Source organism: Lissotriton vulgaris, chromosome 4_1, assembly GCF_964263255.1.
Source record: "Lissotriton vulgaris chromosome 4_1, aLisVul1.2, whole genome shotgun sequence".
NCBI classification, from domain to species: domain Eukaryota; kingdom Metazoa; phylum Chordata; class Amphibia; order Caudata; family Salamandridae; genus Lissotriton; species Lissotriton vulgaris.
The window spans coordinates 400,704,394-400,722,122 of NC_141691.1; the positions used below are offsets into that span (position 1 = coordinate 400,704,394).

Here is a 17,729-nt window from a genome sequence, read left to right on the forward strand (position 1 = left end):
CTTGTCAAATGAAGATTAGCCAGCGACAATATGCACACTTTTGGCCATTGTAGAAAGGACCCAACTTTGCTTACACCTGATGGCTGCAGTAGTCATTGATGCAGAAAAGGCCTTCAATATAGTCTCATCGCCCTTCCTGGAATTTGTACTCTTGACACATAATTTGGGTGTTTCACTCATGAAAATGACTATGGCATTATAGGCCGGGTTCTGTGGCAATAATCACAATTAATGGAGCATTTTTCTACTCTCTTTAATTGGCACCAAGGTACACGGCAAGCCTGCCCTCTATCACCACAGCTTTTCCTGTTATCCATTGGCCCATTAATACAAATACTGAACAGTTCACCAGAAATTAAATGTTTTCATTTTGGTACAAGCTCACATAAAACTATAACATACACAGATAATATCCTTAGATTCTCCGATGAAATTCAGGAAGCCATACCAACGATCACTAACATAATCCACCAATTCTCCTTGGTATCTGCTTTTAGTTTAAACCGAGACAAAACTGAGGTTCTACCCTTTAACCCACATTGTCTACCCGTCCTCCTTGGGAACTCAAGGCTTAAATGGCAGCCCAATTTCATCAAATATTCAGGCATATGATTACTGACAATTTATCTTATTCATTACAACATAATGAAGCCCAAACTATAGCTAAACTTAACACTCTTCTATCGTCCTGGACCCCGAAGCTAATATCATGGTGGGGTAGGATAGAAACTCTTAAATTGGTGAATATACCTTTGATAAACTTTGTTACATTCATACTTCCTATGCGTCTTATACCTGCCTTTTTTTAACACCACAGACAAATTAACCTCAGCTTTTCTATGGAATGGCATAAGAGGCAGGATTGCCTACAGAACACTCTGACTAGATTTTGCACAAAACGGTTGCAAATTACCAAACTGGGGTACTGCCAAACTGCCTTTTTGGAAGCCCAGGGTGCTCACTGGCTGCAAGAAAATCTCAACTACTCATCCTCAATGGCTAGATATAGAGTGTGCAATTTGTGAACCATATCATATCTTCTCCATTATGATAATGTCCGGTTACACTGTACCACACTCCCAACAAATATTTATAGACACAACCAAAACAGAAAATACTGGATTAACACATGCCAAATTCGATTACTAGGAATTCATTTCATTATGGAATTGCCCAAAGATTAAAGCAGAAGAGGTCACTAACCTTGGCCCAATATGGGCCTTCAAATGCATATGTCTTAGCAGAGATCAGTGTAAAAGATAATACCAGACCTCATCCATATGCAGAACATCAATCAAAATTCCATTTGGATATTGGAATATATTATTCTGAAAATTAAAGTGTCTAAATTAGGCCCAATTGACCACCATGACATTATCTACCTTCTGGTATTATGGTACTCCACCAGGCATGTTGCATCCTAAATATGTAAGTTGTTAACCAGTTCTGTGCCAACGTTCTCAAAATCTATTCAACTAAAATGGGCTAAACAGTTGGAGACCTTACACGTAAGCTCACCTCCATTAGAAAGCTAGATTACAATCTTTGACACAGCACTACAAAATAAAAGAAATTCCCTCACTTGCTCAATCTAAGGTTTTTACTATGTATTTTCTACACTGGACTCTTTTCAAATTGCACAAGCTAAAGATACGTGATAATAATGTCTGTTGGAATTGCAATTCGTCTCTTCGTACATCAGACATATGTTCTTTAGCTGCGCCCACATTAGCTCATATTGGGCAATCATTGTAGACCCATTAGCTAATATATTCAGGACAACAGTTACCTTAAACTTACTGATGGTTGTCTTAGGCCCATGGTACTCAACTCTTTCACACTAACTTAATACATGCAATCTTGCACTTCTCAACCTTTTCTTAGTAATTGCTACAAAGGTTATTCTTGCTGATTGGAAATCATTTAAACACACATCTCATCATACTTGGTAGGCATGGATCAAATTTATAAGAAGTGCACACAGCTCCCAAGAGACTTTACCAGGAAATTCAAGGATCTCACAAAAAATGTGGCAGACATTAGATGACTTTGTCAGCCTTCAATGACATGACAAATGTGACACATACATATTGAATAACCAAACTCAAACCTGATTCAACACCAGCTGGATTTCCTAACTTTTCAGCTATATTTCTCTTTTCTGTTAACATCCTGGATCACAGGAAAGTGTTTCAACTAAGTTCTATATACAACTTGCAACTGAAGATATTTATGGAAGTATCTTTAGGTCGTTTTGTTACCCAAATGTTGCACTTACTAGACCATCTTTAACCTTTTGGTGTGCAAAGTTTAACAGGTCTTTTATTCAATCAGCCCAATAAAGGCATAAGGATCCCCTTGTTTGTAAAGTGCATCCACACAGAATATAAACAAAGTCTATCCATTTGTGACTGCTTGTAGCAAGAAAACCTCAAGAAAGACTTTCTGAAGGTATAAAATAGTGATTTGTATGAATAGGAAAGAACAGTGGTGGGGAACATCCCCAGCAATGTGACCTAAAATGAAACATTCTTCTTAGTCATCTGAACACCAGACAGCATTCTTACAGAACTAAAGAATGGATTAATGGATTAATAGAGAAACTTGGAGACAGAGAGCTCACTTGGTTGCTGCTGGGTTTGAGATTTCCGTCATGACTTCAAACAAATTAGTTGTAAAGGGGCAGCTGAAATTCCAGGAGCCTAGTCCCGACAGCTCGACGACTTCGGAGGGCTGGAAGAGGTCCCCCGCTACACGGCGGAGGAGGGCACTGGACATCGAATGCTGTCTTATGTAAATCGCTTTGATAACCTAATTGGTTCAAGATCCTGAAATGTGCAACGTAACTGATTCTATGTAAACTGCTGTGATAACATGTAACGGAACTGGTGCTATGTAAAGCGCTCTGATAACCTAATCGGTTCAAGTTCGCGCTATAGAAAACTCTAAAAATAAATAAAATAAATAAATAAATAAAAACACAAACAGAGAATGTAAGCATGAAGATCTGGACTGAGGAAACCCGACTACATAGCTTCAAAGTTTCTAAGAAGAATTCCATAACAGTGTCTCATTCTTAAGGTAGTGACACATTAGGGTCAGCATGAAGGTGAACACTAGGCTTTGGTAGACAATTGATGGCAATAGTTGATGGCTTTCACCTGTTTTACTTTCTAGTATTTTAATTCCTCAGGGCGTTTTATTAGATCATATTAACTCATTTAATCATCCCTCGACAGCCTGGCAAAATTTGCACTGCCATCCTTAACATTGAACAGCGTATTCGAAATATAAGGTTCTTTACGGGCTATCGAGCATTGGAATGTGGAGTTGCACTAAAATGAGAACCTATCTTTTCCACTGTAAAAAGAAATGAAAGGAAAATATGAACACTTGCACATCACATGCTTACTTAGAGGTCCAACTAACCATAAGACAATGCTCACGGAACTCGCGCATCCAAGTTCTCGTTCTAATATTTGACTGAAAATAACAACATTGTGCGATTAAAAAAATCAAGAAAACAATGGTGGATAGTCTCCATGTAATAATAACAGTAACTTGTTTTTTAGTCAAGTATAGGTGTCTCGATGACTTGATATGTAGTATTGCCGTTCACTGAAGGATTAGATTGGTTGTTGGCTATATCCCAGAAGACATATTAAGTAATATTGATCATATTGGACTTTCAACAGTGTAATGCACACAGCTGTGAAGATTCCACAGTCCAAAAGTGCTGTGTCAGTGATTTAGGGGCTAGCACATGTAGCCCAAGTCAGGAAATCTGAGTAAAGCACAAAAAAGAGCGCAAAGAAGCTGACAGACCAGGACAAGGGTCTCATGAGACATCATGTCTAGCCAAATCTGTCAACATTGTTCCAGCATTCTCACTCACTTACCCAATTCATTGCCCTACACAAGCTAAAACTTCAGATGCTTGATTATGGCACAGAGACTGGTTATCTTTCAAGAGAGAAAGCAGGTGACACAACTAGCGTAACAAACTTTCAGAAGCCTGGGTACCACGAGATGAAGGAGAACATTTAATCTCGCTAAGCAAACAAAACAGGGAACCTGCTACTCAGATGTGCTGAGGACAGTCTATGGAGCATCCATAAAACCCTGGATTCGAGGCATAAATCCTTGATGAATCCAAAGCATACACAATGTGTATTCCTTAGATGAAAGGCGTCGTCATTTACTATTCACAGGGGATATGTCATTTTGGTGACCAATTCGTAAATTTTTCTCCACACATAGATGTAACTTCAATGGCGTTAACAATAAGCCCCCACAGCCCCTGCGGTGCGAGGGTAGGGGGGGAGACCGAGCTCTAAGGGGCCCCCTCTGGCACTGTGCACAGGCGGGCCTGGGAGCTCCTAAACTTTGTAGGGGACCCCCGTCAAGTTTAGTTACTGCACTTTGTAACTTAAATGGTAACTGCTCATGTAAAATCTATATCCTGAGTCCCAAAGCCAGAGACTGAGGTTTTTCATGTTGATAAAAATGTTACTCGCGACTGCAAGATTCACCAAGTTTCATGACTATTTTGCAGCTGTGAATGTAAATGCAACCACAAATCTTACATTGACGATATAACATTTGCATTCACTGTCATCTTATGTCTGTGAATTTCTTACAGAACAGATCCCCCAACTTCTAGGGTCCAGTACACAGGTGTTTGCCAAAAAATGTAAAAATATCATAAACTGCCGTACACTTCACCTCTGGGTTTGTGGATAAGTAACAATCTATAATATTCTGTTAATAATAGAGTGACGTGTCTGCATCAGAGATATATGACCTTCCTTTAAAGCCACAAGCACTGTTTGTATGTGCACCTCCACACCTCAATTGCCCTTTTAATTAAAGTGTATAACACAACTTGCATGTCCATTTTCCCTTTTTAAGATCCATTTGCTTTTGTACCAATGATTTGTCATTTTCTGCTACCCCATGCTAAATGCAAATTAGCTCTGTTAATTGTATTTTAATTACATTTCAGGACTATCTACATAATTGAGCATACAGGATTATTTTTCTATGAGTTAATCTTCTAGCTTTGGTAGATTTACAACAATGTGACACACGTGATAATGTTGATGTTGTGCTACAGTTGATGTCTCGTAGGAAGACATCTCAAATGAGCATTGTTTTCAGAAAGTTAGTCACCTTTGTACGATGCGTTTAAGTACAATTGGGATTGGAAGGTTTACTGTCTGACGACCCTTTCCGCTTTGTTTTTACAGAAGAGATACAAATTGCCATTCCAATAATGAAACCAAACTTAGACAAAGTGCAGCTGGCTGGGCAGGCCTTGCCTCCAGGATTCCCAGCTCCCTTCCTGTTTGCCGATGGACTTTCGTCGGTAGAAACACTCCTCACCAACATTCAGGTAAACATCCTTTGCATTCACGCGTCATATCCGTTCATGTCACGAGTGGTTGCTTGCACCTACAAATACTCAGCTACTGTATGTCTGTGCCCTTTGAACTGACAGCAAAATCTCAGCTGATGCGCGGAATGTGGGTAACACATTTGGTAGTTTAAGAGGTTAAGCAGAAGCTTTGGTTTAATTTGATATCAAGAGCTTTGAACTTTTATTAGACTTGGATTACACATTGATCAATTAGTGAAGGTGTGTGCGGTACTCCTGTTTCCAGAGGTACCAGAATTGCAAACTTTGCTGTCATAATCTCACCTCCCTATTAAATTTTTTCATGTGAACAATGCCAATATTTACCAGTGGAATGTGCATTATGATTACAAGTACTTGCAGATTTAGTGTGGTAAACACCAAGGTCCTCATATTATAATCCAGTTATCAGCTGATATGGTAACCTTTAATAATTCCTGCTTCTTCAGCACTGCTCACATGTTCTCTGATTAGCACTAAGACGCCCACGGGCATATGCGCGCTTTATAAAACTACAAATCAAATCAAATCAATCAATCAAATCAACTCGGAAAAAGAGCCTGAACATATCTCACACCACTGTACCAGTATTTACCAGTTCTGGAAAATACCCCTTGTCCCTCTGCCACACTTGTAATCGTTATCAAAAATGGGGTGACCCAAAGTGGTCCTGGACCTGGGTACAAGTCGTTATAAAAAACAGTGGTCCTAGACCTTAATTTTAGATAGGCTAAAACAAACCTTCAATCATGATTTACGTCTTTGGAGCTTCAACATTAATTGCTCACATAATACAAACATTTAGGCCAGTCGTGCAACAACCAAGACGAAAAAGTTTGGAAACCAAAGAGTTTTTTAATTTCCACAGTATTTCAGCAGTAAATTTTAAATTAATTTACTTATAGACACATGTGGTACACATAGGAGGTTACTCCTAGGAACGTGCAAGAAAGTAGTGCTCAAGTGATGAAAGGGTGAGTAGAAGAAGCAAAGGTTGGTGTTTTAAAATGGACTGGTCATCGGATCTCAGTCACGTTTTTATCTTGACCACATTTAATATTCAAACAACATTGTTTCTCATACTTAACACAATACAAATTCTGATGTGGCACGTTTTCACAAGGGGGGAGTTCGTGGTCCAAGTATAGTATTGAGGGGCTTTGACGTTTCGACCCGATTTAATGCTCTGGGGTAAGTGGGGCCTCAGCTTGTGGGTCTTCTTCAGGACGGGAGGGCAACCTTAATACCGGGGTCGTGTCAAGCTCATATGCCGTGCGTAAATCAGGGTAGAATCTGTAACCAATACGCAATGCAATGTTTGAAAATGCTTCGGAAGTTTCTTCCTCTGCTGTCCTTGCAGCATAAAAAAATCATTGTGCAGTCTCTGATCGGCTCGCGTTTAGACTACCCTAATGCCCTGTATAACGGGCTGCCTAAATACCTGTTGGCCCGACTGCAGATTGTGCAGAATTCGGCCGCAAGAGCCATTTTTGGTCTCCCGCGCAGGGCGAAAGCCTCGGAACTTCTAAGGAGACTGCATTGGCTGCCCATTGCCAAAAGAATCACCTTTTAGGTACTGACTCTAGCTTTCAAGGCCCTCCATTCAATTGGCCCAAAGTATATGGAGAAGCGTTTGGCCTTTTATGTCCCGAGGAGGTCGCTTCGATCGGCCTTGTTGGCCAAGGCCGTCGTCCCCCGGATTAAAATTGCCCGGATCGGAGGGCGTTCTTTCCGATACCTGGTCCCGCGTTGCTGGAATGAGCTACCTGTTTCCTTAAGAAAGTTGAACAGTCTCCTTACTTTTAGAAAGGAGCTGAAAACCTGGCTCTTCGCAGCTTGATTTCTCCTGGCGGAACCTTCGTGAGCTGCTGTGTTGTGTTTCTTTTCCGCATCTCTCTTTGCCAAAGCGCCGGGACGCCCCTTGGGGTAGCCGTGCACTATAAAAGAGACTTAAACATAACATAACATAACATAACATAACATGCAAGGTGTTGTCAAATTTACTCCTGAGGTTCCTAAGAATCATCAAGGGCCTCGCATCAGTAGGTAATCAGGGATGGCGGTGTCCTCATCCCAGTTGGAAGGGTGGTATCCTGCTGGATGGATCCCAAGACGTAAATCATGATTGAAGGTTTGTTTTAGTCTATCTAAAATTAGGGTCTAGGACCACTGTTTTTCATTACACACTTGTAATCGGGCCTGAGGGAGAAACCCATGGAACAGTAGATATTTTTTTTTCAAAAGTCAGAAATGTCAAAACATTTTATGATGTAATCAGCATACCACCTTCACCTGCAATACTGTCCAGGTGTGCTCAGCATCAGCTCATGTTTCATGCCTCATCCCACTTTGTAAACTTGTGGGCGAAGACAACTACTTGAATTTAAATTAGAAATGTGAGCGCAGTATGGACTTTGAGGAACATTCTATCACTGCAGTAAGCACGTGCAAACGTTTGCACAAGAAGACACTATCATAAATGACTGCGAATCAGGGGCTGTTAGGTTTGGTAAACTCCATACTACACGTACAAAACCTTGTAATACCATTTCCTTTTGAGAAGGAAGGACACCATTGTTGTGCAGCCAATTTCAAAGAAATCTTTCTTGCAGGGTCTCCTGAAAGTGGCAGTGGACAACACAAGAGTCCAGGACAAACAGATACAGCAAGAAAAAAAAGAGTTAAAGATGGAGCTGTGTAGGGAAAGGGAAATGAGAGAAACCTTGGAAAGGCAACTTACTGCAGAGCTCCAAAGCAGAGGTGAGTGTGGACTGCAAAATGAGAAGCATCAAGTATTAAACCTCTTTGCACAGCTGATATGGATGAATCATTCCCTGTGGGAGCCTTGTTCCCCTGTCTTAGAGGATAGACGGAATAAGCACATTTACATTGACTGTTGTAAGTTATTGCATCGAGGGCTTAGTATGCTTACATACAGTTATTATGAATCTATCTTAGTAAAATAACCCAAAGTCAGGGTTGGACTGGCTTATAGGGCAATCAGAGAGTGCCTGGTGGGCTGGTCTGACAGATCCGTGTGTAGGCTGCTTGTTTAGCAGTTGGTGGAACTGTTTTATGGCCAGGTGGGCCAGGGATTACTGTTGATGTCGTGGATAGTAGCTCAAATATTGTCTGTAGCAAACACAAATGTATGCGATCTCCCATAACCCAAACACCCATACATTGTGGCTTTACAAGTTCAACACTGGCTGGCTGGCAAATGTGGGCCACTTTATTAGCTACTAGATTCGCTAACGGGGCCACTTTTATTTTGGTCCCTGGGCCTATTTTTTGTCACAGTCTGTCCCTGTCCACAATTGTGCTTTTCTAGGTCGCATCACTTCACCTATGTGCAGTGCTGTTTTTGTAGAATGTATCCCACTGCAGGCCCTGTAGTGTAGATACAGGCAGTCCTCGACTGCACACTTCTTTTATATATGTGAAATGGTGTGCCTTCATTACGGTTTAAGCAGCAGTTAAGATTCATTTGTTGCCAGGCACATTTTGAGACACAGAACTTGCAGGTTTGTAGATACTGACAAGTCAGGTGGGTTGTCTAAGTGATATGAACAGGCCACTTTTGTAGTATTGTTTCGAAGAAATGAGAAACCTACTCAACAAAAGTCAATTGGCACAGAGGTCAACATCTATCTGTTGTTTATTGACATTGCTTCATTTCATGTCTGTGCTGCAAGGGTAAATGTGATAAGAGGACAAGGAGTGATTGGCATGGCAAGCGTAGAAGAGTTTGTGGAAGTATGTGTGTATGTGGTATTTGCATGGAGGGAAGCCTGCCAAAACACGGCAGAGCACTGTACAGGTTCAATGGGAAAGGCATAGTAGACAAAAGGAAAAAGGGACTATTATTGCATAGTGACATACTATACTGTTCTAAATTAGAACAGGGTTGTGGCAGTACCACTGGAGATAGGATGATCTCCCAGATCCAGGCTTTATGGATGGAGATGACCTCTACACTGCTTTACCTTCAATCTGATGGCCTCTTTGCTGGGGGTGTGATATGTCCTGAGAGCCACCAGAGATGGTGATCTGGTCAGCCAGATGGGTGGGGTGCTGGCTTTGTAAATGATGCAGTTGGTCTTGAAGAAATTGTGAGGTAGAAAGTAGTGCCATTGGAGATCCATCAAGATGGGTGTGACGTGCTCATATTCTTTCAGGCCATGAATATGACATGCTTTGGCTTATAGGATACCCTTTAGGCGAGTTAGTGTTCAGTCTAAGAGACAACGGTGCAGAGCCACCATGCAGATGTGAAAATGATGGAGGTCTTACATAGCTGTTCTTGAGTCACTTTCTGTAATTAATGATGACACTTTCTTTATCAGTGAATGCTGGTACCAGACTGCCTTTTTTTCTTGGCAGTGTATTCCTAAAGTGTGAAGATTATGTCCAAGGTGAATCCAAGTGATGCTGCATTGGGTGACAGTTTGGGTTTGAAGCTGTCAAGGTTAGGATCTTTGATCCAGGTTTGGACTAGTTGCTGCTTGTTGTTCTTAGCAAATACCAGCTGCTCTGTGTTGATGGGGTTGAGCATCAGGTAGATTTTGGACACTTTGATCTGGATACGCTATAGACAGTGTATGTGGTGCTGTATATCTAGAGCAGAGGTGTTTGATATCTGATATCCCCCACTGCTCCACTATCTTGGAGCCACTGCGTAACCAACCCTGTAATAAAAGGAAAATGCCATAGACTGTGATGTCCGGATTGGCTTTGTGATGGATATATTAAGACTTAGGTAGAAGGGGTGGCTCCACACTGATCTAAATAAGATCCTTAGTGTGAACGAAGCAGAATACTGTCCATACTGATAATCAGAAAAGGGGTTACAGGTTGTGTGTTCAAATGAAGTGTAAATTGGTGCAGATATTTTTTACTCTTTTTTTGGGTGAGTAGTTCGATTGAAGTAATTATTAGAATCATCTCATGCACTCCTCCTGAGATTTAGTCGAACCCTTTCACTTACCATGTGTATAGGCTTTTAGAGTGAGTCTGTTGGGAGCTGAATTAGCGACAGTGACGGTGACAACATTTCAGTAAAATGTGCACTCCTTTTATTTCTGATTGAGTTGGATTGCAGGTGTAAACTAGAGGTTAAATGGTCCTGCTGCAAAGAAATTAGTCAAACTGAGCATGAGGTTGTTTTCTAAATAGTGGCAAATAGAACTTTCATTCAGATTGTGTATGCAGAAAAATATAATCCCATGTAAAATTTCAGAACTATCTACTGAAAATAATTTTCTTAGTTCTGAAACAAAAGGCCTCTCCATTTATTTATCCAGGGCATGGAATGACATCCCAATATACACCAGTACCACCAACACCTGCTTAATATATGAAAGATCTGAAGACACACCTCTTCAAAGAGCATTGCATCATGATAACGTAATAGTCTGCTTACACTCTCACTCTGTACAGCATTCTGCTGCCTCTTCTCTATGTATACACAACACAAATATTACATAAATATATAGAAATATGTACACAAACTGGTACTATGAAATAGATGTAGGGCAACACATATGTAAATGTAAATGTAAATGTAATGGCCCATTTATACCGCGCTAACAATCGCTCCAAGGAGTATCTCGGTGCCAATGAGAGGTCAACCTGATGTTAAAGTTGCCTTACTGCTTAAGGAGACCAGGACCGGAGTCACACTAGTGCTCTGGCGGTTATATCTGGAAGATTGTAAATCCAGGTTTTTAATTGTTTGCGGAATTCAGATTCCTTGTCCAGTGCTCTTAAAGTGGGGGGAGGGCATTCCATGCTTTTGCACCTAGTACCGCTAGGGATTTACCCCCACAGGTTTTAAGTCTAAACCCTGGAACGGTCAGTAGGTTGGCATTTGAGGACCGTAGTGCTCGAGTTGGGCAATATCTTACAAATTTTTTCCTTAGGTATAGAGGGCCTGAATTGTGTACAGCGCGAAAAGTGATTATCAGCACTTTGTACAGGACCCTTTTTGTTATGGGCAGCCAGTGTAGTACATTAAGGGCTTTGGTTGCTGAGGATTTCCTTGGCCATTTCAAAGCCAGCCTTGCTGCCGCATGCTGTACCATCTGGAGTTTATGGGTGACCGCCTTATTGGTACCGGCATACAAGCTGTTGCAATAGTCAATGCGAGATGTAACTAATGCAATTGTGACTGTTTTCGTTGCTTCGAGGGGCAGCAAGTCAAAGAACTTCCTGAGCAATTTTATCACCCCAAAGCAAGTGCCTGCCACTTTTGACGCCTGATGTTTAAAGGGTAAGTCGGCGTCGAATTGTACACCAAGGTTACGGGCCGAGGAGGTAGTGTGGGGTGGTATTTCTGCCTTCTCAGGCCACCACAGTCTGGGGATAAATTCGTTTTTTGGGCCTATAACCATGATCTCGGTATTGCCTGTGTTGCATTTTAGATGGTTTTTCCGCATCCACTCAAAGGTGGCCGTTAAGCAAAATTTGAGTTTTTCCTCCCAGACCTGGTTATCTTTGTCCATTACCAGGATCAGTTGAGTATCGTCGGCATATGCTATTACCTCTATGCCGAAGGACGATATCAACTTTATCAGGGGTGCGGTGTAGACATTGAATAATGTCGGACTCAGGCTGGAACCTTGGGGTACTCCCGTCGACAGTGATTTCTTACTGGAACGGAATTCCCCCAAGGTCACCACTTGTCGCCTGTCACTAAGAAAATTCTTTATCCACTCCAAGGCAATGCCTTTAATGCCAGATGTTATTAGCCGGTCTATTAAGATAGTATGTGAGACCGTGTCGAAGGCCGCCGACAGCTCTAATAATATCAGGACGGCCTTCTTGCCTTGATCTAAGGCTGAGCGGATAGTTTCAGTAGTGAACAGGAGAGCTGATTCGGTGGAGTGTTGAGTCCTAAAGCCAGCTTGGTTGGGGTGCCATGCTTCACTATCTTCCAGAAAGCGTGTCAGCTGTTTATTTACTGTCGACTCAGTGATTTTACACAGTGCCGGGAGCAGTGAGATTGGACGTAAATTTGACAGTGTGGTGGGGTCAGGAAGTTGGTTTTTTTGTAAAGGTTTTACTGCTGCCAGTTTCCACTCTGGGGGGACGTTGGCAGTAGACAGTGAGTTGTTGACGATGTCATTTATGTCTGGGCTAACAATATCAGCAATGAGATGCAGGAGTCCTATAGGACATGGATCAAATGGTAATCCTGACTTAGTTGCCAGAATGGCACGTTTTGTCTCCTCCAGACTAATTGTACGAAAGGCTGTGAGCTGGGTGGCTTCCTGCCTTGTGTTTTTGTCCTCATGCCTTGGACCGATAATAGGAGCCTCAAAATCTTTTGTCAGACCCAGAACCTTTTCGTCAAAAAAGTCTGCGATAGAATCACAAAGCATTTGTGAGGGTGGGATGTCCTGCATTAAACATTTGGGTTTACTAAAATCCTTCACAATTTTAAAAATCGCTTTCTGTTTACTATTGGCTGTTACTATGGCTGACGTGAAATACTTTGTTTTAGCCTGTTTACCCTTTGAATGCCATACCCTAGAGGTAGGGCATGCACCAGATCCGGAGTGCACCAAGGTTTGAGCCAAGTCTCTGTAATAAAGAGACAGTCTAGGTTGTCGTCGATTAAGAGGTCCTGTATATGCTGGGCATGTTTTGGCAGAGATCTAGCATTGATTAAGCCAGCCTTTAGGGTATGGGTAGGAGTAGTAGATGTGGTGAGGGCGGATACCTGGGACCACAAGAATGTACATATGCAAACAATGAAATGCACAAACTAATAAAATATATAAAAAAACTTAGAAATGTGACATGATTGTAGTTGTTCTTGGCTAAAATATTATGGGACTGAAAATCCTTATCTGTGAATATCCTTTGCCATGGGTGTGGAGCCTCTTGTGGATACTTCCATTCTCCTCTCTATTTTTCATCTAAATGTAGCCATTCCTGGATCTTCCCATGGACCACTATATATTTTTCTGTTGCTATGTTGATGTCACACATGTATGCCTCAGATATACTTGAAATGTGCAGCTGTTGTGACTTAAATTAGTGACACAATAAGTATGTAAAAGAGTGATGATGGAATGCTTGAGTTAATCTCAGCCACTGGTAATCACTCGGGCTGCATCCCAATCCATCGTTTTTTTGTTCACCATGCCACCTCAGTTTGTACCCAGCTATCTACAAATCAGCCTTGGCCCTGCTCCAATAGTAACTGTGCAGCTCGAACTGCCAAGCCAGGTCTCCCCTGAACCTGAACACAAGCAGTCCAGGATCAGCTTCGCCCTTGTTATGTTAAGCATATCTAAGGCTGAGTTTCGATTATTGGGCCTAGATATTGCCCCAGTGTGCAACTGTGCACTTTTACTCCTTCTATTTTGTTTGGTGTGTACATACTTAGAAAACATATACTAAGAAATTATGACATCTTATTGAATGCTTCCTTAAGTTTTTATTCCCCATAAAAGGGAAAATCTTCATAATACCAGCTCAGGTTCCTCCACCCTAGTCTGTTATATATTCCTTCCACACAGACCTGTGAGTATAATACTGCTCTAGCAGATAATGGACACAGCTTGCCCCCTAATCCTAGGAGTTGCAAACATTATCATGTTTGTGAGTTCTTCTGATCAGTTCACTAGTTGGCATTTAACTCTAGGTACATTTAAAGTTCTGTAGCTATTTGATCAAAACCAATCAGCTCTATTTTATTTTGATTGGTAACCCATTTTACAGTGCTCTAAAATATTTGTTCTCTGAACTGCTTATGTCTCTGAACTGCTTATGTCTCTGATGACTGCTAAATACTCTGCAACACTGTGAAACAGTTGACTTGGTATTAACATGGACTTAAGATAAACCAAAGAATAGGCATAATATAGTGGTGAAAGAATCAACCAGAAGGTTGCCCAGTTCTTACCCCCATATATATCAGCTATCAGCTACGGAATATGTTTCCTCTCTCCTGTCCACAACTATATACTTGATATGGTCTGAACTAATAGTTACAAGTATGAGGATTTGAATTTACGCTGGTTCCATCTCCAGATCTGTTCCTGAGAACATAAAAAATCTTGCTCTTGATCGGATGGTGTGAAAGTCAAATTAATCTTTTTGTACTCTGGCAGTCTAAGGTCTGCTGTCATGTCTGAATATAAAAATGAAATAAATGCTTCCATGCAGCTCTTACGGCTTCCCAGAATAGCTGATAATAGAGATACTTCTCTTACAATTTAAGGAAGTGTCTGTTTCAATCTGAAAATATCATTAAAAAGCACTAATATGAGTCTCTCTGCTTATGACAGTGTGCATAACATTAGCAGAGATTAGCAGTTTTTTATGAATTAAAATATAAGTGTGGCATTGGTTGTAAAACCATAGCATATTAAGCGGTAGTTATAGAAATGTTCACGTTGAAATAATTGGAGGGAGGGATAAGAGTGGTTTTAAACATGCTATGTATTATTTTTTCCATTGTACACATATATATATATATATATATATATATATATATATATATATATATATATATATATATATATATATATATATATATATATATATATATATATATATATATATATTCAGTCACCTCCTGGAAATCTTCTCGCAAAGAAAGAACCAGAGTCGAAGCCCCAATAGTGTGCAGAAGGGTTTATTCAGGCACAAGGAATATTACCCTACGCGTTTCAAAGTCAGCCGACTTCTTGCTCACGGGTCCAGGTCTGTTCCATTGCCATTCCTTTTAAAGTGATACAAACACATATTTTGCGTGCATGTGATCCATCAACATAAACAAAATACTAACGGCGTTACAATGTTGCTCTGTGTTAACCAAGTGGTTGATAAATAAATACAGGGTTGCAGTTATTGACACAGTGTTGTCACATGTTGAAACCACATGTTTTATGCATCATGTTAAATTAAATAGTCCGTATTTTAGTCCAATGACATTGCTGTTATTTGTCCCCAAAATTTAAGGAAAATTAAGAGTCACAAAATATTGCCCAAGTGGGCATGATGCTGTTTGTAGAGACGATCGTTCCTAAGTTATATTTTTATATATATATATATCTTTCTTTACCCAGAAAGTGTGCTTTTTGTGATGTGTTGAAAATCTATTCAGTTTTGTTGAGAGAAATGAAGCTTCAAATGTACAGATATCTAGCGATGTGGTACTATGGAGGGAGTACCAGGGGAGTACAGAGGGAAAAAAAACGACAAATGAAGCATTCTGATTGGCTCGTCCAGTGGGACAAACCTTGTGTCCAACATTTTAGAACTCGAGCCCTGTTTCCTGAAAATTAAAAATAAAATAACATAATGGGAGGCAGAGTAGGGGTACCCTAACCCTCCTGCCCTTGTGGGGGACACTAGAGGACTCCCCCTCCCCCAGGTAAAATGCAGAATTTCTTTTCTCGGATTGTCACAGACTTGTTGTGATACTCAGTGCGGCCTCTCCACTAATATGCATGAGTACTACAGAATTACCATAATATTTACACAAGATTACCATTCGACCTGAAAAAAAAGACAAAAAAAGTTGAGTATGTGTCCGCTGGTGTTGTGCAACTGTGGGGAGTTAACCAGCAATGGAAGATTGGCTGCCTTTGCGGAGGTGGTTAGGTACAGGGATTTGCCAATCCCATACCACACACGGCTTAAGGCCGTGCGCAGTAGGGATGTCACCTCTGCGAGGTTGAGCACTCAACCCCATGCTGAGCACAGTCATTGGCTGAAGGGCATGCGTTGAGTGGGTTTGAATTCCAGCACAGAGTTGGACATAGGAGCTGGTCACAGACCAGGTTGTGCACCCAACCCCCTACCGATAATGGCAGTGCTCTGGAGGAGGTTGGGATAGTTAAGTATGTTAATCAAATCTTGCTTCATGTTAAAAAGAAAGTAGGTATTCACTGAGAAAACTGAGATTACAGACGTTATAGTTAGGCATGGTGCTATGTTACTTTACATTTAAAAAAAGCTTTGGAGTTGGAGTAATGTTATAATTAAGTGGCAATCCATGAAAAAAATATATTTTACATTTTTAAAAAAAGATTAAAATTTACCAATTCTAGCTAACACTCCTAGTTTTCTATTTATACTGATTTTTACATATTAATACAGACATAAAATAGTGTGTTTCTTGTTTGCATTTGTTTTTAAAAGCAGAAAAATTCAGATAATTGAGCTTCTTTTGAGCAATTCTCTAAGTTATCATTCATGAATTCCAGGCCAGTAGCTTGCAGATTCACAGCATAGGGAGTCTAAAAATAGGATGACATTTCTTTATATGGGATGAGATTTCCTTAAATAACTCCTTATCTCAACATTTGTTTGTGTTAAAATGCCTATATTTTCATTTGGTTGTTTTATTTTATTTTATTTGGCTTTTTAATGTACTAAAACCAGAAAGGCAGTAAAATATGTGTGCACATTTATCAGTTTAATAATCATGGAAATATACAAGCTGCATCCTCATTTGTTCAAACACTCAAAATAAATATGGATAAATACTGATAAGAAGGACAAAAAATAAATATGGATCAATACAGACGGAAATGTTCAAAAACATAAATACCATAACACCAGGAGTCAAAATGCCAGCTAACTGAAGTAACTATAACTTGTAAAGTTGCCATGACTGCTTATCTCACGTACTACTTCACTTATGACATATTCAATGACACTTGCAACATCTGAATGACATCATTAAAGACACCACTGTGCATCAAAAGAGTGCAACTCATATTTACTTCAGTTAGCTATAGCTGGGGAATGTCCGTTTTTTCAAATTTAAAATGGAATTTTTGACATTTTCGCCTAACTATAACATCTCTTTACCCTTTGTTTTTTTCAGTGAATATATAACCTAGATGATATTTTATCTTCTGGAAATATATTTCAAATTGCAAAATAATTGTTACTATTTTAATTTTGCTTTGGATACTCCGTATTAAAAGGGAGGTACCCCCCCCCCATTTCACCATCCCGAGCGTCTGCTGATGTCGTTTAAAAATATGGGGTTCTCTTTTGGAATATTGATTAGGGATAACTGATTTACCAGAATATCTTATCCAAAATATCTGGGAGCTAAATATAGTAAACCTATACTTACCTACATATACTTACCTGTTGATATTTTGGTTCTCAAAATGTTGGCAAATATATTCTGGTACTTATTTTTTCTCTACTTATATTTCATACCACCACGTAACAGGATATTCTTAGCCTCATATCTGATGACCATCCCATTCTGTGAGGAAAGAGTGTGGACCTTTAATGGTTTCCCAAACTACAATTTCATTAAATGTTCCATTAT

At 40.2% G+C, this 17,729-nt stretch overlaps 1 protein-coding gene across 6 annotated transcripts in view; it reads left to right on the forward strand.

Annotated features, from left to right (window-relative positions):
• Nucleotides 1-17,729, forward strand: part of DACH2 (dachshund family transcription factor 2) — an 847,028-nt gene that overhangs the window by 770,811 nt on the left and 58,488 nt on the right. For all 6 annotated transcript variants that reach the window (XM_086918783.1, XM_086918784.1, XM_086918786.1 and 3 more), the window contains 2 exons: nt 5,250-5,395; nt 8,029-8,176. In XM_086918783.1, coding sequence (XP_086774909.1) covers nt 5,250-5,395; nt 8,029-8,176 — 294 coding nt within the window. The remainder of the gene's footprint in view (nt 1-5,249; nt 5,396-8,028; nt 8,177-17,729) is intronic.